The sequence below is a fragment of the Papilio machaon genome, chromosome Z (assembly GCF_912999745.1).
Source record: "Papilio machaon chromosome Z, ilPapMach1.1, whole genome shotgun sequence".
Lineage (NCBI taxonomy): Eukaryota > Metazoa > Arthropoda > Insecta > Lepidoptera > Papilionidae > Papilio > Papilio machaon.
Genome location: NC_060016.1, coordinates 6,309,530 through 6,332,349, shown reverse-complemented (window position 1 = coordinate 6,332,349; position 22,820 = coordinate 6,309,530). Strand labels below are relative to the sequence as shown.

At 31.8% G+C, this 22,820-nt stretch overlaps 1 protein-coding gene across 1 annotated transcript; it reads right to left on the bottom strand.

Annotated features, from left to right (window-relative positions):
- Positions 1–2,655: 2,655 nt before the first annotated feature.
- LOC123723468 (LIM/homeobox protein Lhx6-like) lies at positions 2,656–22,334 on the bottom strand. The gene is made up of 3 exons (XM_045686131.1): positions 22,200–22,334; positions 13,096–13,418; positions 2,656–2,884 (listed from the first exon to the last, which is right to left on the bottom strand). Exons 1-3 carry the CDS (start codon positions 22,233–22,235, stop codon positions 2,656–2,658), a joined length of 588 nt encoding a protein of 195 aa, XP_045542087.1. The 5' UTR covers positions 22,236–22,334.
- Positions 22,335–22,820: the final 486 nt, after the last annotated feature.

Sequence of the window (22,820 nt, the reverse complement as noted above, 5' to 3'; positions counted from 1 at the left end):
ACGAAGGCTCATAAACAGTTTTAAAAAATGGCATGAGACAGATAAAGTGGTGCTAAATAGCGGAATTTGAATATATTTTGGTCGGTGGTCATCGCCCCAGCGGTTCAGTGAGAACTGAGAGACAATGCACGGACGGTCCCACATACGATAATGATCATTCTTATGAATGAACTTGTTGTGCCGCCCGACGTGATCGCGGTCTAGATAACACTTAGGCAATGAATTATAAATGATGAATATATCCAGGCCAGCGTTCGAGACCACCAGTGATCGGCGACAATCGATAAATGTTAGTTCTTAATTATATTATGTATGTTAATAGATAAAAAATACCTACCCTTTGACAATCTCAGATTATCTCTCGTATAGCTTACCTTGTAAACTTTTAACTTATCATATCATATGGAGGAATATGATGACATTTTTATGTTTTTCTCTATAATGTTAGTGGCAACATGATAATGTGATGATAATTATATTTATTGAATGATTTGTGTTCTCGTATTTTTTATTTATTTATAATTTCATTGTTAGATCGTGTGAAATTAATAAGGAAGTGGTCCCAACCTAAATCCTATTAGGCGACCGCCTATCTAATTAGACTGCCTAACTAATTAGTTAGTTAACAAAATTAATATGCTTAATAATTACTTTTATAAACTTTAAGTGATTGCTATCTCCGGTTATAGTAAATAATAATGCCATTTTACATATCTATCAAATTAAAATATCAGATTAGAATGTCATCCTAATTCATTTTAACACCTGAGTTGTCTTTTTTATTTAATCAAACAATATTAACTTTCATTTTAATATATTAACTTAGTTTTCAAAGAGCATACTGCTATTTCATTTCAAGTTAATTTTACTTGTTCATCGATTAGAGATTATTTTAGTACTACAAGGATAAATAGTACAACGTTAACACGGGTACAATCAGGCGTTGATAGAGTTCATATGTACTTCTTTATATCTTAATAAAGTATATATGTATTTGTCTAGCGACGAAACTATGTAAGCATTAATTATATAAAATAAAATTATATACTCTTTTTATTTGCATATTCAATTGTTATAAAATTCGAATATAAAAAAAAATCTTAACTTCACTTTGAAGATACACCTATACTAGCTTTCATGACACATATGTTAATTATGTAGGTAACCACATATTCATAAAACCTAAAGTTGTCAATACACAACAAGCAGTATCACTATCTGTTATATCATAATTTGTATAGGCATTCAAATTAATCCTTAAATTTTTTAACAATGACAATTTATTTCAAATGAAAATCGAATATTGTTGATAGAAAAAACGTTATTTAGCGAGATCTCTATCGCTTATATCCGCTATACCTCTTGCTTATTCTAGCCCTAACTAAATGACCTTATACTTGGCCAAAAAAAGGCTAATTAACGCTCGCGTGATCTCCTGGTGTTTGATCGTATAATCCGTCAGACTTTGCGCAGGCGCACGAGCCGTGACGTCACGCGAGCTTCCGACGGGAAAATAACTTTTGTTCGAATGCACTCAGTTCTCATAACACTCCAATCAAATAGAGTGATATTCAACTCTATATGGAGGCTTATAAGAATGCTTTTCTCAAAACAACTGCAAGAATAGATTTGCTTAATACTGATGATACGGTCTGATAGGGAAACTGATCTTGGAGTCTTAATATTAAAAGTTGCCTATCAGATTGATTACCTCCTAACATGGATGGTATACAAGCTATTATTTATGTGAGTTAACCCGCACTTATTTCAATTGTAACAATGAACATTTATAGGTGAACTTTTATATTATCTGTGGTTTTAGTTTCATGGGATAATATTGCCATTTTAGTAATATGGTAGTTACATACCGTTATCGCGTAATGTTTCCTGCACATGTATAAGGTTATTTAGATAATTGGCCAATACAAAATACTAGATGTGATGCTCAAACACATATATGTAAATGATAAGGTGTACTTCAATGTTTGTATTACTATTTTACTATTAATCATATAATTACAACGGCAGAAATGAGAAAGATTAACGCAACTACGTCTTCAGTAGCAATTCGTTTGCGTCGACGGTTGTCTATATAAAAGTTATACAAATAAATATTATTTTGATTAATAAAAATACTCCGTTGTACGCGGTGACATCGCAGTCCATTCCCATACTAAGACGACTAAATTCCATCAAAAAAATAAATATGATTCTTGATATGATCAGATAAAACGCTGCGGGAAGGCAATAAAAGATGCTATGCATGTAATTAACATTTTATACTATAAGTATACGTAATAGTTGACGTCTTTTCACAATCAATATCAGCTTACAACTTTTACTTCAGAAGTAATACTTATACATATGTATATCGCGCCAACTAAATATGCAATTGTTATAAGATTTAAAACAATTGAAATGGTCAAATAATGTATGACTTATAGTCCAGCTAGGTGATATTGGCGCTATTTTGAAAAAAAATGACAGTATTTAAACTAAAAAGGATTTACAATTCATCATAATTAATTTGACGGAAATGCTTGATTGTCGTGTTACGCTCCTCACGAATTAATTCACATTTACGAATTTAATTCTGTACGAATTGTATCTCGATGTGCAAGACAGTTGAGCAACGCACAGTTCATTTCTCACATTTTAAATGCCGGCTTCCGCATTACATTTGGGGCAGAACACAACACCCGTATAACAATAATACCGTCGAAAATATAGCATTTCGCACACATTCAGCATCACAATGACGGGTATAAGCAATGCCCAGCTTGACGCCGCGCCGACTCTGGTTTGTTCCACACGTGACCACTGGTTAGATCCTTTCAACTGACATAAAACCACAACTTTGTTTCCCTTAATATTTTCTAAATACCTACAAAATTTATAATCAGAGAAACTACTCAAAAAGTATTAGTCCGAGTAACAATATAAATGCCAATGGATGTAAAATTATAATTTTTTTGCATAACTTCATATATTCAAATAATACTCCACGTGCTTTAAGGAATTTTGTGCTCGTTGCTTGTGCTTCGTGCTATAGTATTTTCAGATAAAAATAATTAAACGCACTAAAAATTATGTTGTATTTAAAGCACAAAAAATATTCTTGTTTTGCTACATACAATCAAAGCAATTACAGTATGAACATAATTTATGTAATTTTTTTGCTTTCAGTAGTTATTCATTTCAATTGCAAAATCTTCTTAAAACTTACACATTACGGTTATTAATTTTTTGCATTATAAAGTTAAATGTTTACTATTGCTTCCAATTATTTTATCTGCTAAAGCAGAAATCATACTTATGGCAACAAAACTTCCGCCTGCAACCTGGGTAGGCAGAGACCATGGACCTACAATTGGCGCGGTTCTGACACATCTGCTTCTTTCACATTCGCCCACATGCACCTCGGTTCCGGCTATTCTTAATAACGCCCATACTAATATTATACTTTATTTTATTTTAATACTAATTCTAGAGCAAAAAAGAATATAACTTTTGTAACAAAGACCATCGTAACTCATTCTCACATACGTGAAGTAAAATTGATGTTCTAGGCCGCGTAACGATGTCATTCTAGTTTCAAATTTTAAATTATATTACTTTAAAATTAACTACGAATTCTCCAAATATTATTAAAAATAACGCATGTTCAATTTATATTTAATTTTGAACATAGATAGTTGAAAAATGACAAGATATTCTCACAATATCTTTTCTCCAAAAATTAGAGTATGTGTAAGGAAAGGTATAAAGAGAGTTGATTATTGTCCAGTGCTAAAGCTATCAAAAGCACCGATGCCTTGGCTCCGAGCTGCCATAAACCTACTCTAATATACGCGTATTCGCTGCGTTGAAGACTTTTATGAGCAATTTAACAAGTGTCTCGAAGCCAGGGCCGGATTTGATTTATGTCCACATAACGAACGTTTACGATGTACGTTTATTGTTTCTTATATTCCACCCGGTTTGGGAGCTGATAATGTTATTTGAGAACCAAAGGACGCCGAGATAAAGCCGAGCGATGCCCTACAAACGGTCTCTAGTCGATGACTGAATAAATTGTACCGATCTACAACGTTGTACGCATGTTATCTCACTTAATATTATAAATGCGAATGTTTAGATGGATGGATCGATTGTTGTTTGTTTGAAGGGATCTCCGGAGCGGCTCAACGGATGATCATGAAATTTAGCACAGATGTTGAACATACTCTGGAAAAACACAAAGGCTAATTATGAAGTTTTATTCAATGTCCCGCGGACACAGTCGTGGGTGACAGCTAGTTTCATGTTAAAGTCAAGTAGTGTGAACTAACTGATTAGTTTCGATATGAACTTTTATCTTACCAAAATTTTACGTTAAACTTAAGACTTCGATTTCCAAATATGCATAGCTCTTACAACTACTTAATTTCCATTTCGTTCTATATCACCATAATTATACTGGACGAATCAAGATCTAATATATTTGATCTATTTAACATTTAAATTTAACTCAAACTTATCAACAAGTCTGTAATGTCTTCAGCAACTGATAACGAAGATGCATTTAAAGTTCAATATGCGTTAAATATAGTAACCTTATCGTTACTGTAGCTATTTAGATATCTTTACTTAGGTACTCCCATTTGGATTTAGAGAATCATGTCGTTGAATCTGAAACCTGATTTCAAGTATGAAAAAGCTAATAAAAATGATTTTACTGAGAAAATTAACCACTTATTTGATACTAGCTTTTACCCGCGACTCCGTCCGCGCGGAATAAAAAAAAAAAAAAAAAAAGAAAACGGGGTAAAAATTATCCTATGTCCTATTCCTGGTTCTAAGCTACCTGCTCACCAATTTTCAGTCAAATCGATTCAGCCGTTCTTGAGTTATAAATGGTGTAACTAACACAACTTTCTTTTATATATATAGATTTACAATTACATCTATAATATATTTTCTATCTAATAACTATATATACACTTTTCACAACGCTATATTAAGAAGCAGTTTTTATATAAATGGGTGGGCAGCACCAGTAAAATACCGCGCCTGAACAAAATAAGAAGAATTTGCTTAAGAAGCCGTTTTAATATTCCTATACTAAATCAAAACGCATGAAAGCCACTTATTTCAGTTTATAAAAGCGTTAGTAATTTTTCACTAAACGATAAAGCCGAAGCGGGAAACACTTTTTTAGAGTTCGCAAAGCGACCTCTTATACGACACTTTTTTCTACGCCGTTGTCGGCTAGGTCGGCTCTCGCGTGAGCAGATTAAATTATTTTAACGTTTTCATAACACGTACCTTAAAAAAATAGCTTCATTAGCGCTTACCAAAGCGAATAACATTTTCGTTTTACGATATTGCGATATCGGATTATATCTTACAACTCAAAACATTAACTCACCACCCAACAACAAAACTTACGTATTTTTTTATTTACATAGAAAATATAAATTTAACATAAGCTACAAGTATTTTTTATATATTATGAATGTTACTATTACAAGAAATTTATCAATGTTTCTATGAACCATAATAAATAAGCGAGAAGTTTGCGCTAGGATGTGGTTAAATTGCAAAGATCGAATCTACGATAGTCTATTCCTTTTACTTTTAGGCTACCAATCCACATTGGAGCGTCGGTGGCTCAGGGGTGGTTCGAAACATGTACCAATGTGTTTCTCGATTATCTATTTACATATGTACATTTATCCGACGTTCTTACGGTGAAGGAAAATATCGTGATGCAACCTGCACATATCTGAGAATTAATTTTATTTTGGATTTAATGATATGTGTGAAGTCGACCAACCCGCACTTGGCAGCGTGGTTGACTACGGCCCAGTCACCCCTAACTTAGGGTAGGCTCCGAACCCCTCAGTGGGGACGTATAGTGAGCTGATGATGATGAACCCATATTGGGCATGAATGTGAATTGAAGAAGTTTATATGAGATGTACCTTTTGTATCAAGTATACATAAAATTATAAAATTAAGCAAACATTGCAACCAAGGTCCTTTGTACTATAACTTTGTATATCGAAGTCGATTGCGTCTCTATATCTGTGGACTTTAAACTGCACTATCTTGCGACAACGTGAGCTGATCATTGCTCAGTCACGTGTACACATCCATGATTAAATTGTAAAATCAATCAACAATTTTAATTATATTGATATTGATATTTCAAAAATGGATGTGAAATGGGAAAATTTTTCCTTTACGTTTAATTATTTGACACTTCGCATAGAAGGAACCGTAAATGTTCGAAACAAATATTGTATATACTTGAGCTGCGTGTATAAAGTAGCGCGCGATCCGCACGCACGACGCGTCTCGCGTTCAACAATTCAACGTCGTCAATTCCGTCAGTAAAGGCATGGCGATAAAACGACTAACACGAATTTACAAAATATAACTCCATATTATGGGGGATGCACCGCTAACGCAGAGTCTGCGGGCCGTCTGCGAACTGTGCGCTTAACGTCATGTACAAAAATGAAGTTGTGCAGTTCGCAAGAAGTGCTAAAGCAGCTCGCGAACGGCATCCGCTCTGCGCATTCACCAGATGTGGACACACCTTTAAAAGACTGTTGGCTTATGAGGTATTAGAATTGAGAAAATTATGTCAGGTTAACATTTTAACCGAGGAGTGCAAAAGGTGTGGGCCGTCCGGGCTCAATGTGGGTCAGTATCAAAACATCGTAAGCGAAGACTACGAGTACAAGACTTCATCTAGCTTATCAAACATGCGTATTTCGTAGTTGTCACTATAAATAAAAAGTAAAAACATTAAATAACTAAAATAATTTTACAGCTGTTTCCCGCATTTCTGATAAGCGTTTAAAAGTTAATTCAAAGTTAAAGTAATCACATGCATAATTATCAATTTAATTTATTGAACAATAACAGTTGTAATGTCTGCGAATAATTTGTTCATGTAATAAAAAAGAGTTATAAAAAATGTTCATTTTAACAATTATTACTGACCATTGTGTATTTGAAGAAATCTTTTGTATTTTTCAGAACAACAATGTGACCCGAATTATTTGTTTATTATAATGTTTATTCTGCCTCAAAAATTGGTTTTGAGTCAAATTCTTTCTACTCTCTATAGTAAAGGCTTCAAAGGATCATTTCTACAGTAAGTTCTTCGGGAGAGACTATAGTGGGGATGGCGAACCAATGACTAATAGCGCGCGTGGTTTCGTTGCGCCACTGGTTAGCCATAGTATAATCTCAAAAAGACGCAATATCAAAACAGTTTCAACGAAATTAAGGATTCGCGTGAGTATCGGGTATAATCTTTTATAATAATAATTACGAAAAATAACGGCATTGACGTGACGGTTCGTTTCTTTGATTATATCAAAACTCAAAAGTTCCGTAATTATATCAAATCTCAACATGTTTCGTTATTTTTTCTTTCTAAATGCAGAAAAAATTGTTATACTTTGAAACACACTTTTGTAATTTTAACTTTTTGGTAAGATATATTGATATGAAATCTATATATATAAAAGAAAGTCGTGTTAGTTACACTATTTATAACTCAAGAACGGCTGAATCGATTTGACTGAAAATTGGTGAGCAGGTAGCTTAGAACCAGGAAAAGGACATATGATCATTTTTACCCCGTTTTTTATTCCGATTTTTTATTCCACGCGGACGGAGTCGCGGGTAAAAGCTAGTACCAAATAAACAATGAATACATTTCACCAGTATCAGAAATTTCAAACATTATATTGTTCGAAAGATGACAAAAACAACAAAAAAATCGTCGGTTAGAAGACACTTGTTCGTAGAAAAGTGAAATAAATTTTATTCATAACAAGAGAAATGAATAATAGTAACTTTTAAAAAAGAACATATCAATATTATATAATAACTCTTTAGACTTTTGATAATTGACATAGATAAAAAAAAAACGTACCTGAACAGAATCAAACACATCTGGAGGTAAACATTTATTATACTTCCAGATGTCTTATCTGGCTAATTTGAGAAAAAGTTTCAGTCTGCATATACTTATTTTGGGTTTAACGAATTTTGCGTAAACGGTAAACCTTTATTTAGTTTTTACCAAGTTTTTGATGACGATGTACGTATATGTAGAAATACGTTTGCAAAAGGATTTTGGTAAATCTATTGCTAGAATTTGTTATCGCATCAATAAGACATATCGACGACAAAGTCCAGTATAAAAAATAAATTTACGGGAACCATAAAAAAGAAACTTAGCTAATACCTCTGTTTTGGTCCAATTTAATTAATGAGCGTTTTTATAATTTTTTTTAATATTGAATGATAATCTTTTAAATCCTAAAATGTTATTAACATTGCCAAATGTTTAAATTATCTATTAATTTTACTAATTAATAGATACTTTCTAATTCAACTTTGTTTAATTATGAAGACACGCTTTATTTCATAGCCTATTAAGTAATCATACATTCGTTGGTTAGTCTCTAAACTCAAACCTCAACCTAATTTATTTTTAAAAGAAAACTATGAAGTTTATTGTGTAATTTGATATGTCTGTAGATTTCAAATTACGGATTATCAGCATTAAAATCACATGCTTTATAAAATGAACTACATAATGAATATTTTATTTTTCAATTAACCATTTTACACCAAAAATAATACTATATTAACTTCATCGTTATTTAATCATTTTTATATGAAGTGCAAAAAACTGGATAATTTATAATAAATTGCTTAACTATAATAATATGACAACATTACAAGCTAAGATTAATTAACATTAATTAATATTGCCCTACTGTAAAAAATGGTATTAAAAAATAATTCAATGGAAACCGCTTTCGCTTGTAAAAGACACCGTACGCATATCCTAGCTCCGACGTCCCGTGGAGATGTGCTATTGAGATGAGGACGTGTCCAAGTTGGACGCGGCGATAATACTAAGTGAGTTGTGACCGAGGTGGGCTGTAAAACGTACATCAGATAGCCGCGCAGATGGGTGACAGCCGACTCACGTGGCCCGCGCCCAAAACTAATACTTTCACACGAGTACAACAACAGAAGACAGTGCAGTATTGCTTCTGTTTGAACACACACAAAACAGTACATACTGTCTATGTTGTGCGTCTAAATAGTAGCAGCATGCACAACACCGAGAAAGACTAGTACTTATAGATATAAATGTACGTTTAGTCGTAAGAGTATTTTCGAAATGTCATTAGCGGAGTTGAGGCAAATGTTTAAAAAAATTAGAATTCGGGAAAAAGTGGTGTATAAAAATAAATCAAAAAACTAAAACACTTGTTGAAATGTTAATTATTCTTATTTTATTGTTATAAAGATCTAAACCAAATTTAAAATAAACAATTAAATAACACAATAAAAAAACAATAAAATTCGAACACAATTTTGCGTTTTGTTGTTGGTAAATTATTATTTAGTACATTAAAAATGTCGCAATTGTATTTACTAAAAACTAAAAAAAAAAATATAGACATGAAAAAAGAGAGGGCTTCTAACATCCCACACTTTTGAACTCCGAACGCTCCGTGTAGAGGTAATAAGTCTACTATGAAATAAGTATGCGTTTAAACAATAGCAGTACATTTATCTACTACTCTACCTCGCTGTTTTGTATTCGTATTAAAACATAAACATTAGTACGTTGAACGTACACGAAGCATACAAATTTTCAAATTCCGCTGTCTACGCCATTCAAGGTTCATCACTATTTTCTCCAGTGCTTTAGGAACACATAGACAATATATAATATACTATCTGCCACCCGCGACTTTACTTAACCGCGACAGCGCAGAATTAAAAACTCAAACAGTTACCTATAAATGTTCTTCCAATGTTTGTCCTACATCTATGCCAAATTTCAGTGAGATCCGTTTAGTCGGTATGGGGATAACTTCTAACAAACATTAATCAACCCAGGGATGATGATATGTTTTATATAAAGATTTTGTTATCAAAAACCAACCATCAGTAAAACTTAACATTTTAATTTAAAATATTTCTGTCCAAAGAACACAAAGGTATATTTGATATTACATATATCATCAGACATCACATCAGCTAGAAATGTTTATAATTATTAATAATTATTATTCCTGCTGTTTTCGCTAATTAGTATATTCATATGTGAGGTATGTTGTGTTAGTCTTAAAAAATAATCTATCCATCTTTATGAATTGCAACATTAATAATTTGATATTTAATATGTTCACTTAATAATAAAATTATATAAAATAAAAGTACATATTACGAGTATAATTATATACAAAAAACTTAAAACAAAATTCTGTTATTATCATACCAAATACATAGAGCATACGAAAAACAAAAACAGCAGACAAAAAACATTTTTTTTTAAAATTCGGCCTCTTGAATTTGGAATACGTAATAAATTAATATCATAGGTATTTCTGGAGCGAGAAATACCGAATCGCACGATATAAATTCTAAAAACATATACCGCATTCTCAGGGGTTTATTTTTTTCTAATCTTCCTAGTTTGTAGCGTAAAATATAATGATTTATTAATTAACAATATCAGTCAAAGTCGGACATTTTACCTTATTACATCTTAACATTACTTATCGCTCAAGTCTATTTGGAGCAAATAGTTATATTAATATTGCAAATCAATATCTTCGACGTTGCACAAATAGATATGACATACATAAATATTAATTAAGACAGATGGATCGTACTTGATTGCACTGAATCTTTGACCGGGGACCGAAGGTTCATTGAAAACAACAAATACCAATGCAAATATACGAGTACATCTTTCGATACGTGTAAATCTTTGTACAATATAATTATAGTCGAAACCTTTTATAACGACGGTTCCATGATCTATTTGGTCGCCATAACCGATATATTTTTAACCGGTGTATTAAGCGGTTCTACTGTATGCCTCCTTTTTAAAATAACATTACTTCCAATCTGTGTTCTACATTACAACAAACATTAGTATTCCAAAGCTATAGAGAATATATAATCAAAAATTCCTGAAGAGACATGAGTATGACTTTACACAGAGAGTCTTCTAAAACTTTTATGACGTAAACTCGCACAACGCCGGCGTCCTTAAACCTCGTGCATAGATAATACACAAGCTGCAACAGTCTTTCCATGAGCACAATAGGTGAGTAACAATTACAACATATGTATAGGTTTATCAACATAATATAACAAATTTTATATGTATTTCCATAAAAAAAAGCTAGAATAGACTTCTATATAAGATAGTGTCACTATGAATATTTCATCATTTAAAATGAGATGCAATAAGTAATATTTAGTGTAAGACATTTACGAAAATGTTAAAATGATATATACCTAAGTCATAAATATATTATGGTCCAGATTCGGACCCGTCCAAACACAACACAGATAAAAGATTTTAATTAAGTAACACTAAACATTGCTAATTTCTAAAGTATTTTTTAATCTGTACTCCATTGAATTGTATCATTAGAACAGTGGAATTTTTTCATTTATAAAAAAGACAAAATGTTTTTCAGCCTAGCACATCACGCGACGCGACGCACGAAACTAAAATGAGCAACGTATTTCATAACAAACCGACAGCTCTACAAAAAAACTGTTCATTGCTGATATATTGTTTAATCATTTAGTTTGAAAAAAAAATCTAAACGATAAATTTAACTACATAAAATATAGTACTCTTCTTACTATTTTTCCCTAATTTCATCTACTCTTTCCCTTTAAAACTATTAATATTAAAATTTAATAAAATCTTTTTAAAGATAAAATAGCATTAAATTATAAAACAGCAATTACAATTGATGGTAGAGACATTGATATGTGCGGAGTGTAATAAAAAATTACAACACAGAAACAAGCCTTATACTTAATTGTGTACTAAAAGTATGTTGCAAATTATATAATAACACGAATGAAGAACATCCGATCATCCGACAGATGAACATATATTTTTTATTTCGGCAGCGTAAGCCCTGGTTAAGTTGTGGACACGGTACCAAAGCAATTACTAATAGTATTATGTATTCTTTATAAACCGCTGATGTAATTGAAAATTCTACTATTTTTAGTGATAATTTTATAAAAAATGTAATCTATTGAAACGAATATTTCCCTCACATATCTTATCTTACTAATATTATAAATGCGAATGTTTAAGATAGATGGATGGATTTTTGTTTGAAGGTAACTCCAAAACGATTCAACAGATGTCGATGAAATTTGGCATAGATGTAGATTTAGACTGGAGGAACACATAGGCTACTTATTTAGTTTTATTTATTAATTCCGCGTGGCCGGAGTCGCGGGCGACACCTAGTTCATTAATAAATAAAACTAAACTTTATAGGTATATTTGTATATTTGGCTAGGCCTAAACATAATAATGCAGTGATGAAATTCTTTCTAAATTGCTGCCAGGTTTTCAAAAAATAATATTACTGCAGTCCTAATTCACAACGTCAATTAAAATTAATTCTTAACTTTTTGTACTAATGAACACATTTACAAAGAACTTGCATTATAACGTTATCTCGACACGCAACACTATACTATTTATGAAGTTTTCCAAAGAGATTTTTTTCCCGTACTAACATAAATTCACCATATAAATAATCTGTTACTGCTACTGCTATCGAGTTGTTGGTATAACGTATATTAGTTTCATCTACACTTATATGCTATTCCCAGTATTAAAGTAAAATAAAAAATTCTCTGTGTTCAGATATAAAAATAACTGTTGAAAAATACTTCATACAGGATTATAATGATTAAAACGTATTTTCTCTCTCTCTTGATGTAAGCGTCATGCTATTAAAATAATAACAAACAATTATGTATAGGTATGAGAAAGCAATAATGTCCCAATTCCTGAAAGATATACCGATTTAATGTTCGATTAATCTGAGATCTAAACTCTGTTCAATATATTCATTTACAATGCTGAAATGTCTGTTTTCTTTTTTAAATAATTGCTAACTTATGTGAGGTAACGATGAAATTGAAAGCAGCGCTATTAGAATAATATTTTGACAAGTCTTTCAGAAAACGGACATCTTGAAAATGAATTAATAAAAGTAGTACCTGAAATAATCGTTCTTGCAGAATATATTGCTGTCGCGAGCGTAACATCGTTGTTCTGAGTCAAGGGGCATCTTGCACTCGCAGCACCTGAGGCAGGGGGTGTGCCAGCGGCGCTCGAGGGCCAGGAGGTAGAACCTGTCGGTTATGCGGGAGCCACAGCCGGCGCACGCCTCTTCCGGCGGAGGCGCGGGGGGCTCGTCCGGCGGCTCACGCTTGCGGCACGAGGTGCAGTCGCGGGGGGAGGCCGGGGAAGTCGCCGTCGCTACCGGCGACAACTCGCCCCCTTGCTCGTACGCCGAAGGCAGATACCGCTCACTCTGTTGCTGAAACAATAACACCCGTTATAATACAACAACATAGAATTGTCTCATTTAGGCCTAAGACGTAATACTTAGACTTTTAAGAAGCAGGATCTTTCAAGAGCGCATTCCTTTCTGTCAAATAAAAATGAACAATTCTAAACTTGCTAGTTTTGTACTCGTATTATTTACGTGTGTACTTTTTTGAGTCAGTATCAAAATAACGGATCTGCATGACATGCAGATACTTACCTACCTCACTCCTTGCGAAAAGTGTCAGAAATTAGTACATTGGCTCTTTCTCTAGTCCTAGGAAGCCTACTATATCTAATTACAGGAATTTATCATCTAAATGTGAACTATGGGTTTATGTATGGTAACATGTTTTCAAAAACTTGCTGTTATTTTTTTTACAGGCGCGATTTAAAGTTAAGCTATTACACTCGTAATAGAAAAACAAATCTTAGAAGCAAGGAAATCATTCGAGCGTTACAAAGATTTCTAAAGAAAAATAAATGTTCCCGCATCGTTATATATCTCATATAATTGGAAAAAAAATGTTAGTTACAACAACAAAAAATTTTATTAGAAAGTATCTTTGTTAAGAAGCTATATCACCAAATTTTCAAATTTCAATTTCAAATTATTTAAAATACTTTAAATAAAGCTATATTTATTTTTTTATTTAAAATTTGAGATCATAAGGACATAATAAAAACTATATAGGTACATAGCTTGAACTCAAATCCGTAATATTTATATTAAAGTAAAAACTATGAACCTAGAAATATAAATTGAAAACTGTATATAAGTATGGTCTGATTGTTAAAAAGAAACAATTTTGTTTTCATTATCGTCATTTTTTTTTGCAAAATTTTATAGTTAATAGAAAAGATGCTTTACAGGGGCACTTGATGCTGCATCCATCATACTTCCGTCGAGTCTCTCCATGAAACGTGCTCGTAGCTTACTAGCATAAAGAGATGGGAGAATAAATAAAGGCCCGGGAACGGTAGGCTCATTAATTAACCTTTAGTGGAGATTAAAAGGAAATTTTCTTTCGAGCGCTTTTTTAATGACAAAGCTTTTACACACGAGTTGTTTTTTCTATCAAATAATGAAATGTTATCATAATTTTATATGAATCGATGAAATTTTATGTCATAATCAATATGAAAGAGGCAAAAGAGTTGTGACATGATGGCACAACATGAAAATCTTAATTATCATCAAAAGTATATAAGTGGCGTGAGTTGTGGTGGTTAAAAGAATTGTATATATTTGTTACAATTTTTTCTAGTTTGTCTTTAAAACAAAAAATATCATACTACTTATATACGTATAATCCGAAATAGAATCAAAATACAATTTTAGAAATTAAATATCAGATAAACACAATAAACAAAATAATGTATCTACTTGAACTTTGTTAGCACTTATCTATGAGGACAGTCTGTAAATACTTCTAAGCAAACTTGCTTTGCCACGTTTCTACGTGTATGCGATAAAACTATTAAATTATGTACTTACTCCATTTTGATGGGAGATACCAAATTAATACAAACAATTGTACTTCTAAGATCGCACGAGGAAGAATAGTTTAGACAACAAATGTCATTATATAGGTATTAAAGACATAGTACTATACATATTGTAAAATAATTTTACGCTTACATACTTTAAATGTTTTATTTTTATTACGCAATGACATACAAAACTACATACAGATGTAGTATAGGTATAATGATTATTACATCGTTTCGACATCTAAGGTTATCTTTACGGTCGTAAAAGTCGCAGCTGTTTGAACTTAAATATCATTTGTATACAAATATACGAAAGTAGATTAGTGCGTATCGGAGAGTAGTTAAGCAAACATATGGACCGGTTTAGTGTACACCCCTTTTTGAAGGAGGGATCGTGGTTTTTAACCTTTAAGTGGCCATGCGCCTCGGGCAGCCGCCGCTACTATCCCCTTAGTTATTCATACATACTTTCATTTTATTAATTACAAAGCCGTGATGCAAATACTCATTTTTAATTATAAGAATACTAATTACATGATATATAGGTACTTTTTTACTTCCTAATTCAACTTCATTGTAGTGTTTTAAAAAAACTGGACATCTATTTCAGCTCACCCTTTTGGGACGACAGACTTTTCTTATTTCTGGAACGTATAGAGTCGAAATAATTTCGCATTGCACGAGTACACCACCAACACCATAGCTAGTACCAACTTGTATCAAAAGGACAAATAACTGCAATTAATACGTTTCAATACAACACCGAACATATGTCTGGCGCGTTTAAGCAACTTGCCAATTAATTAATGCTGCAGCGCGCTAGCGGCCTTTGCCAACATCTTGGCAGTGACATGTTACACCAATATGTCTATCGTTTTTGATTTTATCCACTTACAAACTACGCTTTTATTCAAACCAATTCTAACTTTATTTATCTACATACTACATATTACAATATTAATATTATAAATGCGAAAGTTTGAATAGATGTAAAGATTATTGCTACTTCAAATAAATAAACTTATTTGGTGTAAATTTGTAACTCAGTCATTCGGTATAACGTATAGGCTACATTTCATACCGAAAAATGTATAAATGCCAAGGGATAGACTCGTTTTTCATATAGTAACTAAGCAACTAACGAAATACACACTCCGTTTTATTAATATGTAATTAATTCAACGCGGACAAAGTCGTAAGTAACAGCAACACGATGTGAATATACACATAGCTTATAATAGTTTCAATGCCATAAAATTAAATGATTTTTCGGTAATAAATCAACCATTTACTACAATTGTTTAACTATAGGTATACAGATATAATCAGTGATTTTTACAAAGTTGTTATGAGTAATAACTAATTGCACTTACAGTTGACCCTTATTGAATTTCTTGTAAAAGGATAACTTTTGCACCCTCAAGGAGTGAATGCAGGAGGTGCTATGTTTAAATAAGAATTTTAAACTGAACATCAATTTTACAACTGAAGCGCTGAGAAAATTTCCTTTGCACTTTTACATTTCTTTTTTTTTTTTCATTTAAATGGAGGCATTTGACTTTTCACTACGCAACTGTATCTTAAGCTGTTTAATTGAATTTTCAAGTCGACTGTAATTCTCGCAATCGGAGACTATTTTGTTGGAAATTATTGTAAACAAATTGTAAAATATTGAAGTAAAAGTAATGAATTTATTTTGCTTTCGAACACTGAACCATACACGTCCAATTAAGATTCCCGGAAATAATATTTGTAGAATTATTCTCCCTGATACAATTACAAATTAAATATGAATATTACATATCGATAGTAAACTGTCGATACTTTCTAAATCAGCTACGGTATATAAGGTAATTATAAGATATTTAAAAATAGTATGTTACAAATATTAACTTTAAAACTTTAAGCAAGAACTCACATCTTCAACGTTTCGTATATATATAGGTTAATATATTTAAAAAATCTCATATGTGAAATATCACAGTGATAATGTTGCTAAATGTCTAATTTACCGAACCTGTCTTGAATCATTAAGGATTTTCAAAGAACTATTATTACATTTAAAAAAGAAAAATAATCAATAATCATGTATATTTGTTAATAATCATGTTGTATTGTTCAGGAACACGGAAGAGTCTCATAGCTTTTACAATGAAAATCAATTTATTTAATGGACTTAAAATTATTTGCTTCACTCACAGTTAACTAACGGCAAAGAGAATCGTTGTTACGGAATGAACGAGATCTTCAGAGCGTAACATTCCGGGTTTCCATCTTGATAAGGGGAAATCCTTAGCTTAAAGATTTATGCTCGATGCATTGACCTGTGGCCAACTTGATAATACTCTGTTATGATATTCTTTAAATTTGTCTCAACAGATACTCTCAGAATCGTTCACTTAATATCGTGATAAGTCTCCCTCAGTCGAAATTTAAACAATGATTATTATTATGGATGTAAGTCTTTATCTAAATGAATACACTAGATATTATATTACGCGTTCGGTTAAAACTAAAAATCTCTTTATTACTACCCAATTAAACATGTTAGGACAATCAAAAAAGTCGTATCTAAATAAACAATAATGGATTCTGGATTCAAGAAAATATTTTATTTCCATCATCGTCTTTACTTACCCTTACGTAGGTAAGGATAAGTAAAAGTATGTATTAATTTAATAGCTCAATACACAGCTAGTTATAATTAACTGTATAACAAAACGAATACGTTATGACCAAAATAAATATAGCACGGTTTATATACATTTAAAATTAAGTAAATTTAAATCCGGCTCACACAATCCCGCAACTTCAACTTTGAATAACCAACCGTACCATTATTAAAATCATTTATGCTTTAAATCCACACTTTAAACGATTTATAGGATTAGAGAACAATTGATGATTTTATTTCACTTTCATTTATAATCTGCTATAAGGCAATTTTAAAATTAATTGAATAGACCTGGCAGTCTACTAAAATTAAATCAAAACTAACAACATTGGAATTCAGAAACTACAAGCGGGTTCGGGTCTATTCTTAATTACCTAGCACAAGTTTTTTAATTAACTCCTTTTATATTTCTATCTTAAGATCAAAGAAAAGTCTGTAGAATCGCTATCTCCTACTGTATTTTTTTTAAATACTATATTATAATAAAAACAAAATACTCGTACTTAGCAATTATAACGAAATATTATGTGTCGGTCTTAATGTTTAAATATTACAAGCTAATAAAAAACCTCAAATAGTTAAAATAAAATAAAAATAAATCTGTATAAATTAAACATGTACATAAAATGTAACTAAAGTGTTCCCAAAATAAATTTCTATCTATCTCAAAATCTAGATTTAAATTTATAAAATTTCAATGACCTAGAGTTTAAAACTACATTGGTACATCGTTCTTTTATGTTGTTTAATTTTGAAAAAAAATCCTTGACTTGACGAAAAAAGTTACATACCTACCTTATGAGCTTGAGATACAACTCTATTGATCGGATGGGTTCATTTGTATTTTTGTGTGTAACAAAATAGCTCATGAAATTCAGGACAGATTTCAAAATTCTTTCATCATTAGAATGTTACATTATTCCTGAATAATACAGAGGCTTTTTTTTTATAAAATGGTGAAAAGTAAATTTAGACCCGTGGAAAACCGAAGCGGACTACTTGTTTAGTATAAAGCGGTCACAAAAACTCTTATTAAAAATTAGAATTCTATTTAATATATTATACTTGTACTTTTTTATTTGAAATCACTAAATAACTTTAAAATGTAATCTACGATTACACAATAATACATTACAAACTTGTTGCTTTAAACAAAAAAAAATATATGTATTTTTACAAAATGTCATTTTAATTTGTTTAATGACGGCAATAAATAAAAGGTGTATAAAAAAACAAAGGTTAGAAGGTCCTATGCAGGAGCTACATTAACGTCCCGAATCGCCGACGGCGGCTGTCTTCAGATAAAACTAAAGTTCAAATTGAATACTTGTGTCTTTTAAACTTCTCTAATTTTATTATACCAACAATTTGTATTACAAAGCTTTTATTGACTGTACTTGCTAATAACTTGATAGGCTATTTAAAGCTATTATTCAAAATTACATTAATGAAGCAATTAATTAGCATTATTTCATATTACAAAAGAGAATTATATTTGTAATATTATCTGAAATTTATATATTTCTCCTGTAACAACCACTTCTAAAAGATCTAGAACTAATGCGTTCTTAAAACATTTGCGATAAATTACCTTTGCACTGTACATAGCAGAAGAATAAACATACAGTACAGCAGAAAATATTTATAAAAATGTATGTTCCCTACAATTACAATACAGCTTATTATATCTTTAAAGTAATCGTTCGATTGTAATTATTTTCTTACTTAGAAATAAAGTGACACTTAATACTACACTTATAAAATTAATAAGTGTAGTGTTTTGGAAAAAAAAAGAATAACTTACTGAAACAACTTTATCGGAATCTCTATGTTTATAACGTAAGTGTTTTTGTACTGTAAAAACTCATAATAAGTTGATTTTTGAGTAGTTTCTAAGCAATCCAACGATGGTTGAGATTAAATAATTTAAATAAAGTAATTCAGAGAACTGTAACTATGTTAATAATACATCATTCGTACATAAAGCTAAACCACGCTTCAAATAACATATGCTCAATTTGCATCCATTATTTTTTTTGGACATTTGCTAAGTCTACATGTTGCAAACTACATTAAGAACGCTCGTTTGCAATCTTATAATATTAAAAAAATATATAAGCAGAAATAATATTAACGTAATTATCTTTTTATTATGCTCTGGATTTTATTATTAACACTATAAATTTATTTTGAAAGGAACAGCATGAACACTTATTATACAAAAATTTAATTTAAGTTTGTTAACATATCCGGTACATAGTCGTATACATGTCATATATTTCTGTATCAGCGGCCTGGTTAAAATTATAGTTATAATATTTATATATTTACATTTAAAGCACAAGGCGGCAACTAAGCGAGCGGTCACCTAAATTCGCTAAAACGGCGAAGTGACCATAACTCATAAACATGTGTAATAGTTAGGCAGAAGGTTCTGCAACCTTCAATATTGACTTTAATGGATAAATATACATATCGTATATCCCCCGCAATATGCAAATGTTGAATATTACATAGACAAGAAATTTATAAACTCTGAAATATAATTCTTTATTTCATAAAACTATCTGCGGAAGGCATTGGGAAAGGCATTTGTTTGCCTGTGGATCTCTATAGACTGATGATGTCTTAAAACCTGAACGAGAAGCTTTGTGGAAATACTGGGAAAGAAAGATTTTTTAAAATAATAGCGAATGAACTAAAGTAGGTACTAACTTTCAGTGACTTTCGCGAAATTTTTGACCACATCGCCCCTTAAAGTGACCTTGGGTTCATGGACCAGAGCCAGTATATGGGCAAGGATTTCATTATTTCTTTGTTTGTTTGCATTGAATAGGTTCCAAAACGACTGGACCGATTTGAAACATTTTTTTACTGTTAGGAAGCTTTTTTATATAAGAGAAGGGGGCCAACGAGCAGCAGCATCACCGAGGTGTTCATCGACGCCCATGGACGTCTGCAATATCAGGGTAATCGTAGATGATCCTAAGTCTTAGCGGATTAGAAATACCGATGAGGACAGACCATTCCACAACGCGGCTGTACGCAGTAGAAAGCTAAGCGAAAACCGCACGGTTGAGGATTGCCAGCCATCGAGATGGTGTGGACGGAACTTGGCGATCTGTCCTGTCGTTCGATGACGGAACTCGGCGGCAGGAATTGTCCCAAACAATTCATCTGAGCACTCCCCGTGGTAGATGCGGTAGAAAATGCTGAGGTAACTAACGTGTCTCCGCAACGCTAGAGTGTCGAGCCGATCAGTAAGAATTGTTGACGATTCGAAACGCACTCCGTTGTATGCGGTCAAATGGAAGACATTGTGCTAGGGTGCTCCAGCCCAGACATGGGTGCAGTATTCCATGTGGGGCCAAACTTGCGCCTTATACAGCTGAAGCCGATGGCCTGGTTGGAAATACTGCTTCGCTCTGCCGGGTACACGCAGCTTTTTGGAGGCCAGTTTGGCCTTATCTTCCAGATGACCGCGAAACTGAACGTCACACAACCTGGTTTATAGGCTATATTTTTGTTTAATTTCATTAAGTTTATTTTTTTAATTCCACGTGGATGGAATTCGCGGGCAACTGCTAGTTCATTATAAAAAGAAAAATTAAAAGAAGTATCAAATAAAACTAAAGAGCAAGATGTTATAACATCTTTGGTTTATTGGTTGGAAAAATACGTAATTCAAAAAATAAATATTTTTCAACGATAAAAGTAAGATTTCTTAATTTAAACCAACACCGGTTTTACCAATTAACATCAATTAAAATTTTAGGTTGAAAAGAAAAAAAAAACATTTTAATTCATGCACAATTAATAATGCTTAAGTTTATATATTATATACCTTATTATGAAAGATTAGTATGCGCGGTTGCATACGTGTAGGCTCAAAACATTACGCGGTAAGGTTCGTTACAATGTTAACTGAGGAGTAATTACAGAATTTAACAAACATATTTCTGAGAGAAAATGATTTGAATAAATAATTATTTGAAAATTAAACTATTAAAATGTTTGTATGAACGTGTATTTAAAAAATAAATTACATTTTTTGAAAGAGACAAAAGTAAAGGGCATAAGTAGGCTCTGTGGCGACATCATCTTACAAAAGATTTCAACGCATAGATTGCATACAATTATATTATGATTCTAATAAATAAATTTAAACACCTCAAGCAATATATTACACTTACGAACATTAAAAAAAATGAAAAATGAATTTAAAAAAAATCAAATTTGACATAATCTCAAACATCCGTGAAGTGACTTAATTTTAAAATATACTTAAACATATGTTTCTACAGCCTACTGTTTATTTATTAAGAAAAAAAACGTTTACCAAATAACTGGTATAATTAAATGTTCTTGAACTAAAATAGAAGTAACCTTTAATTTGTTTAATGATAACATATTTGCCGCGCTAATTATAAATAACGATAAAAAGCTTTCTAGCTATTTAGTATATTCTCAAAACGAAGCTTTCTGTTGAGTACACTTTAAATTTAAATAACTATGTATTTGTCTCAAGAATAATTATCGTAGGTGTTCCAAAGGCATTTAAAAAATTCGGAAAAAAATTATAACAAACTTTTGTGAAAATCTCACCCAGTGCATCGCTCCCCTCTCCTCGTATACTCCCATCTGGGGGTCAATTTTTCCGTTTTCTATTTTCGAACGATTGGGCCTATGCCCCACTGCACTACCGCACCAACACACGCGGCATAACAGCCGTGCTCACTTCGTCGTGTCCGACGGGCTACTGACTGCCGTGCAACGGTCTCGATGCTTCGTGGGCAGGAGGCACATGGTGACGCCCCATGCTACGCCCCCGGGTCGATGGTGGGTTATAGCAATTCATTTTTTTTTTACTTTTTCGTACGCGCCGTTACTGAATTTCTGAAACTTTACTCAATGGTTATTCTTTAAAACATTTAGTCCTTTTCTTAAGCATTTTTTAAATTTTATATAGAAAAAGTCTTGTTTATTTTTGTACCTTTTTAAGTATACTGATTCTAGTCTAGTAGTAAAAACATTTGGTTAAAAATATGTATCTCAACGTCATTTTTAGCTCAAGACAACACTTTAGACCCCACTGACATAAACCAATTATGCGAACATAACTATTTGTTAATTTTAGTCTTTGAGCATTGATTACTTTAAATTTGTTCTTTATTAAATTGTGTTAAATCACTAACTATTATAATTAAAGGGCCGAAAAATCGAAAG

Coding starts and splice junctions, on each gene's coding strand:
- LOC123723468 (XM_045686131.1), bottom strand. CDS start 22,235: ATGGGAGTATACGAGGAGAGGGGAGCGATGCACTGG. Junction 13,419..22,199: donor AGAGGGGAGCGATGCACTGG/GTGAGATTTTCA, acceptor TTATTGTTTCAG/CAACAGAGTGAGCGGTATCT. Junction 2,885..13,095: donor TGCAAGAACGATTATTTCAG/GTACTACTTTTA, acceptor TAAATTTTGTAG/GTATTTAGAAAATATTAAGG.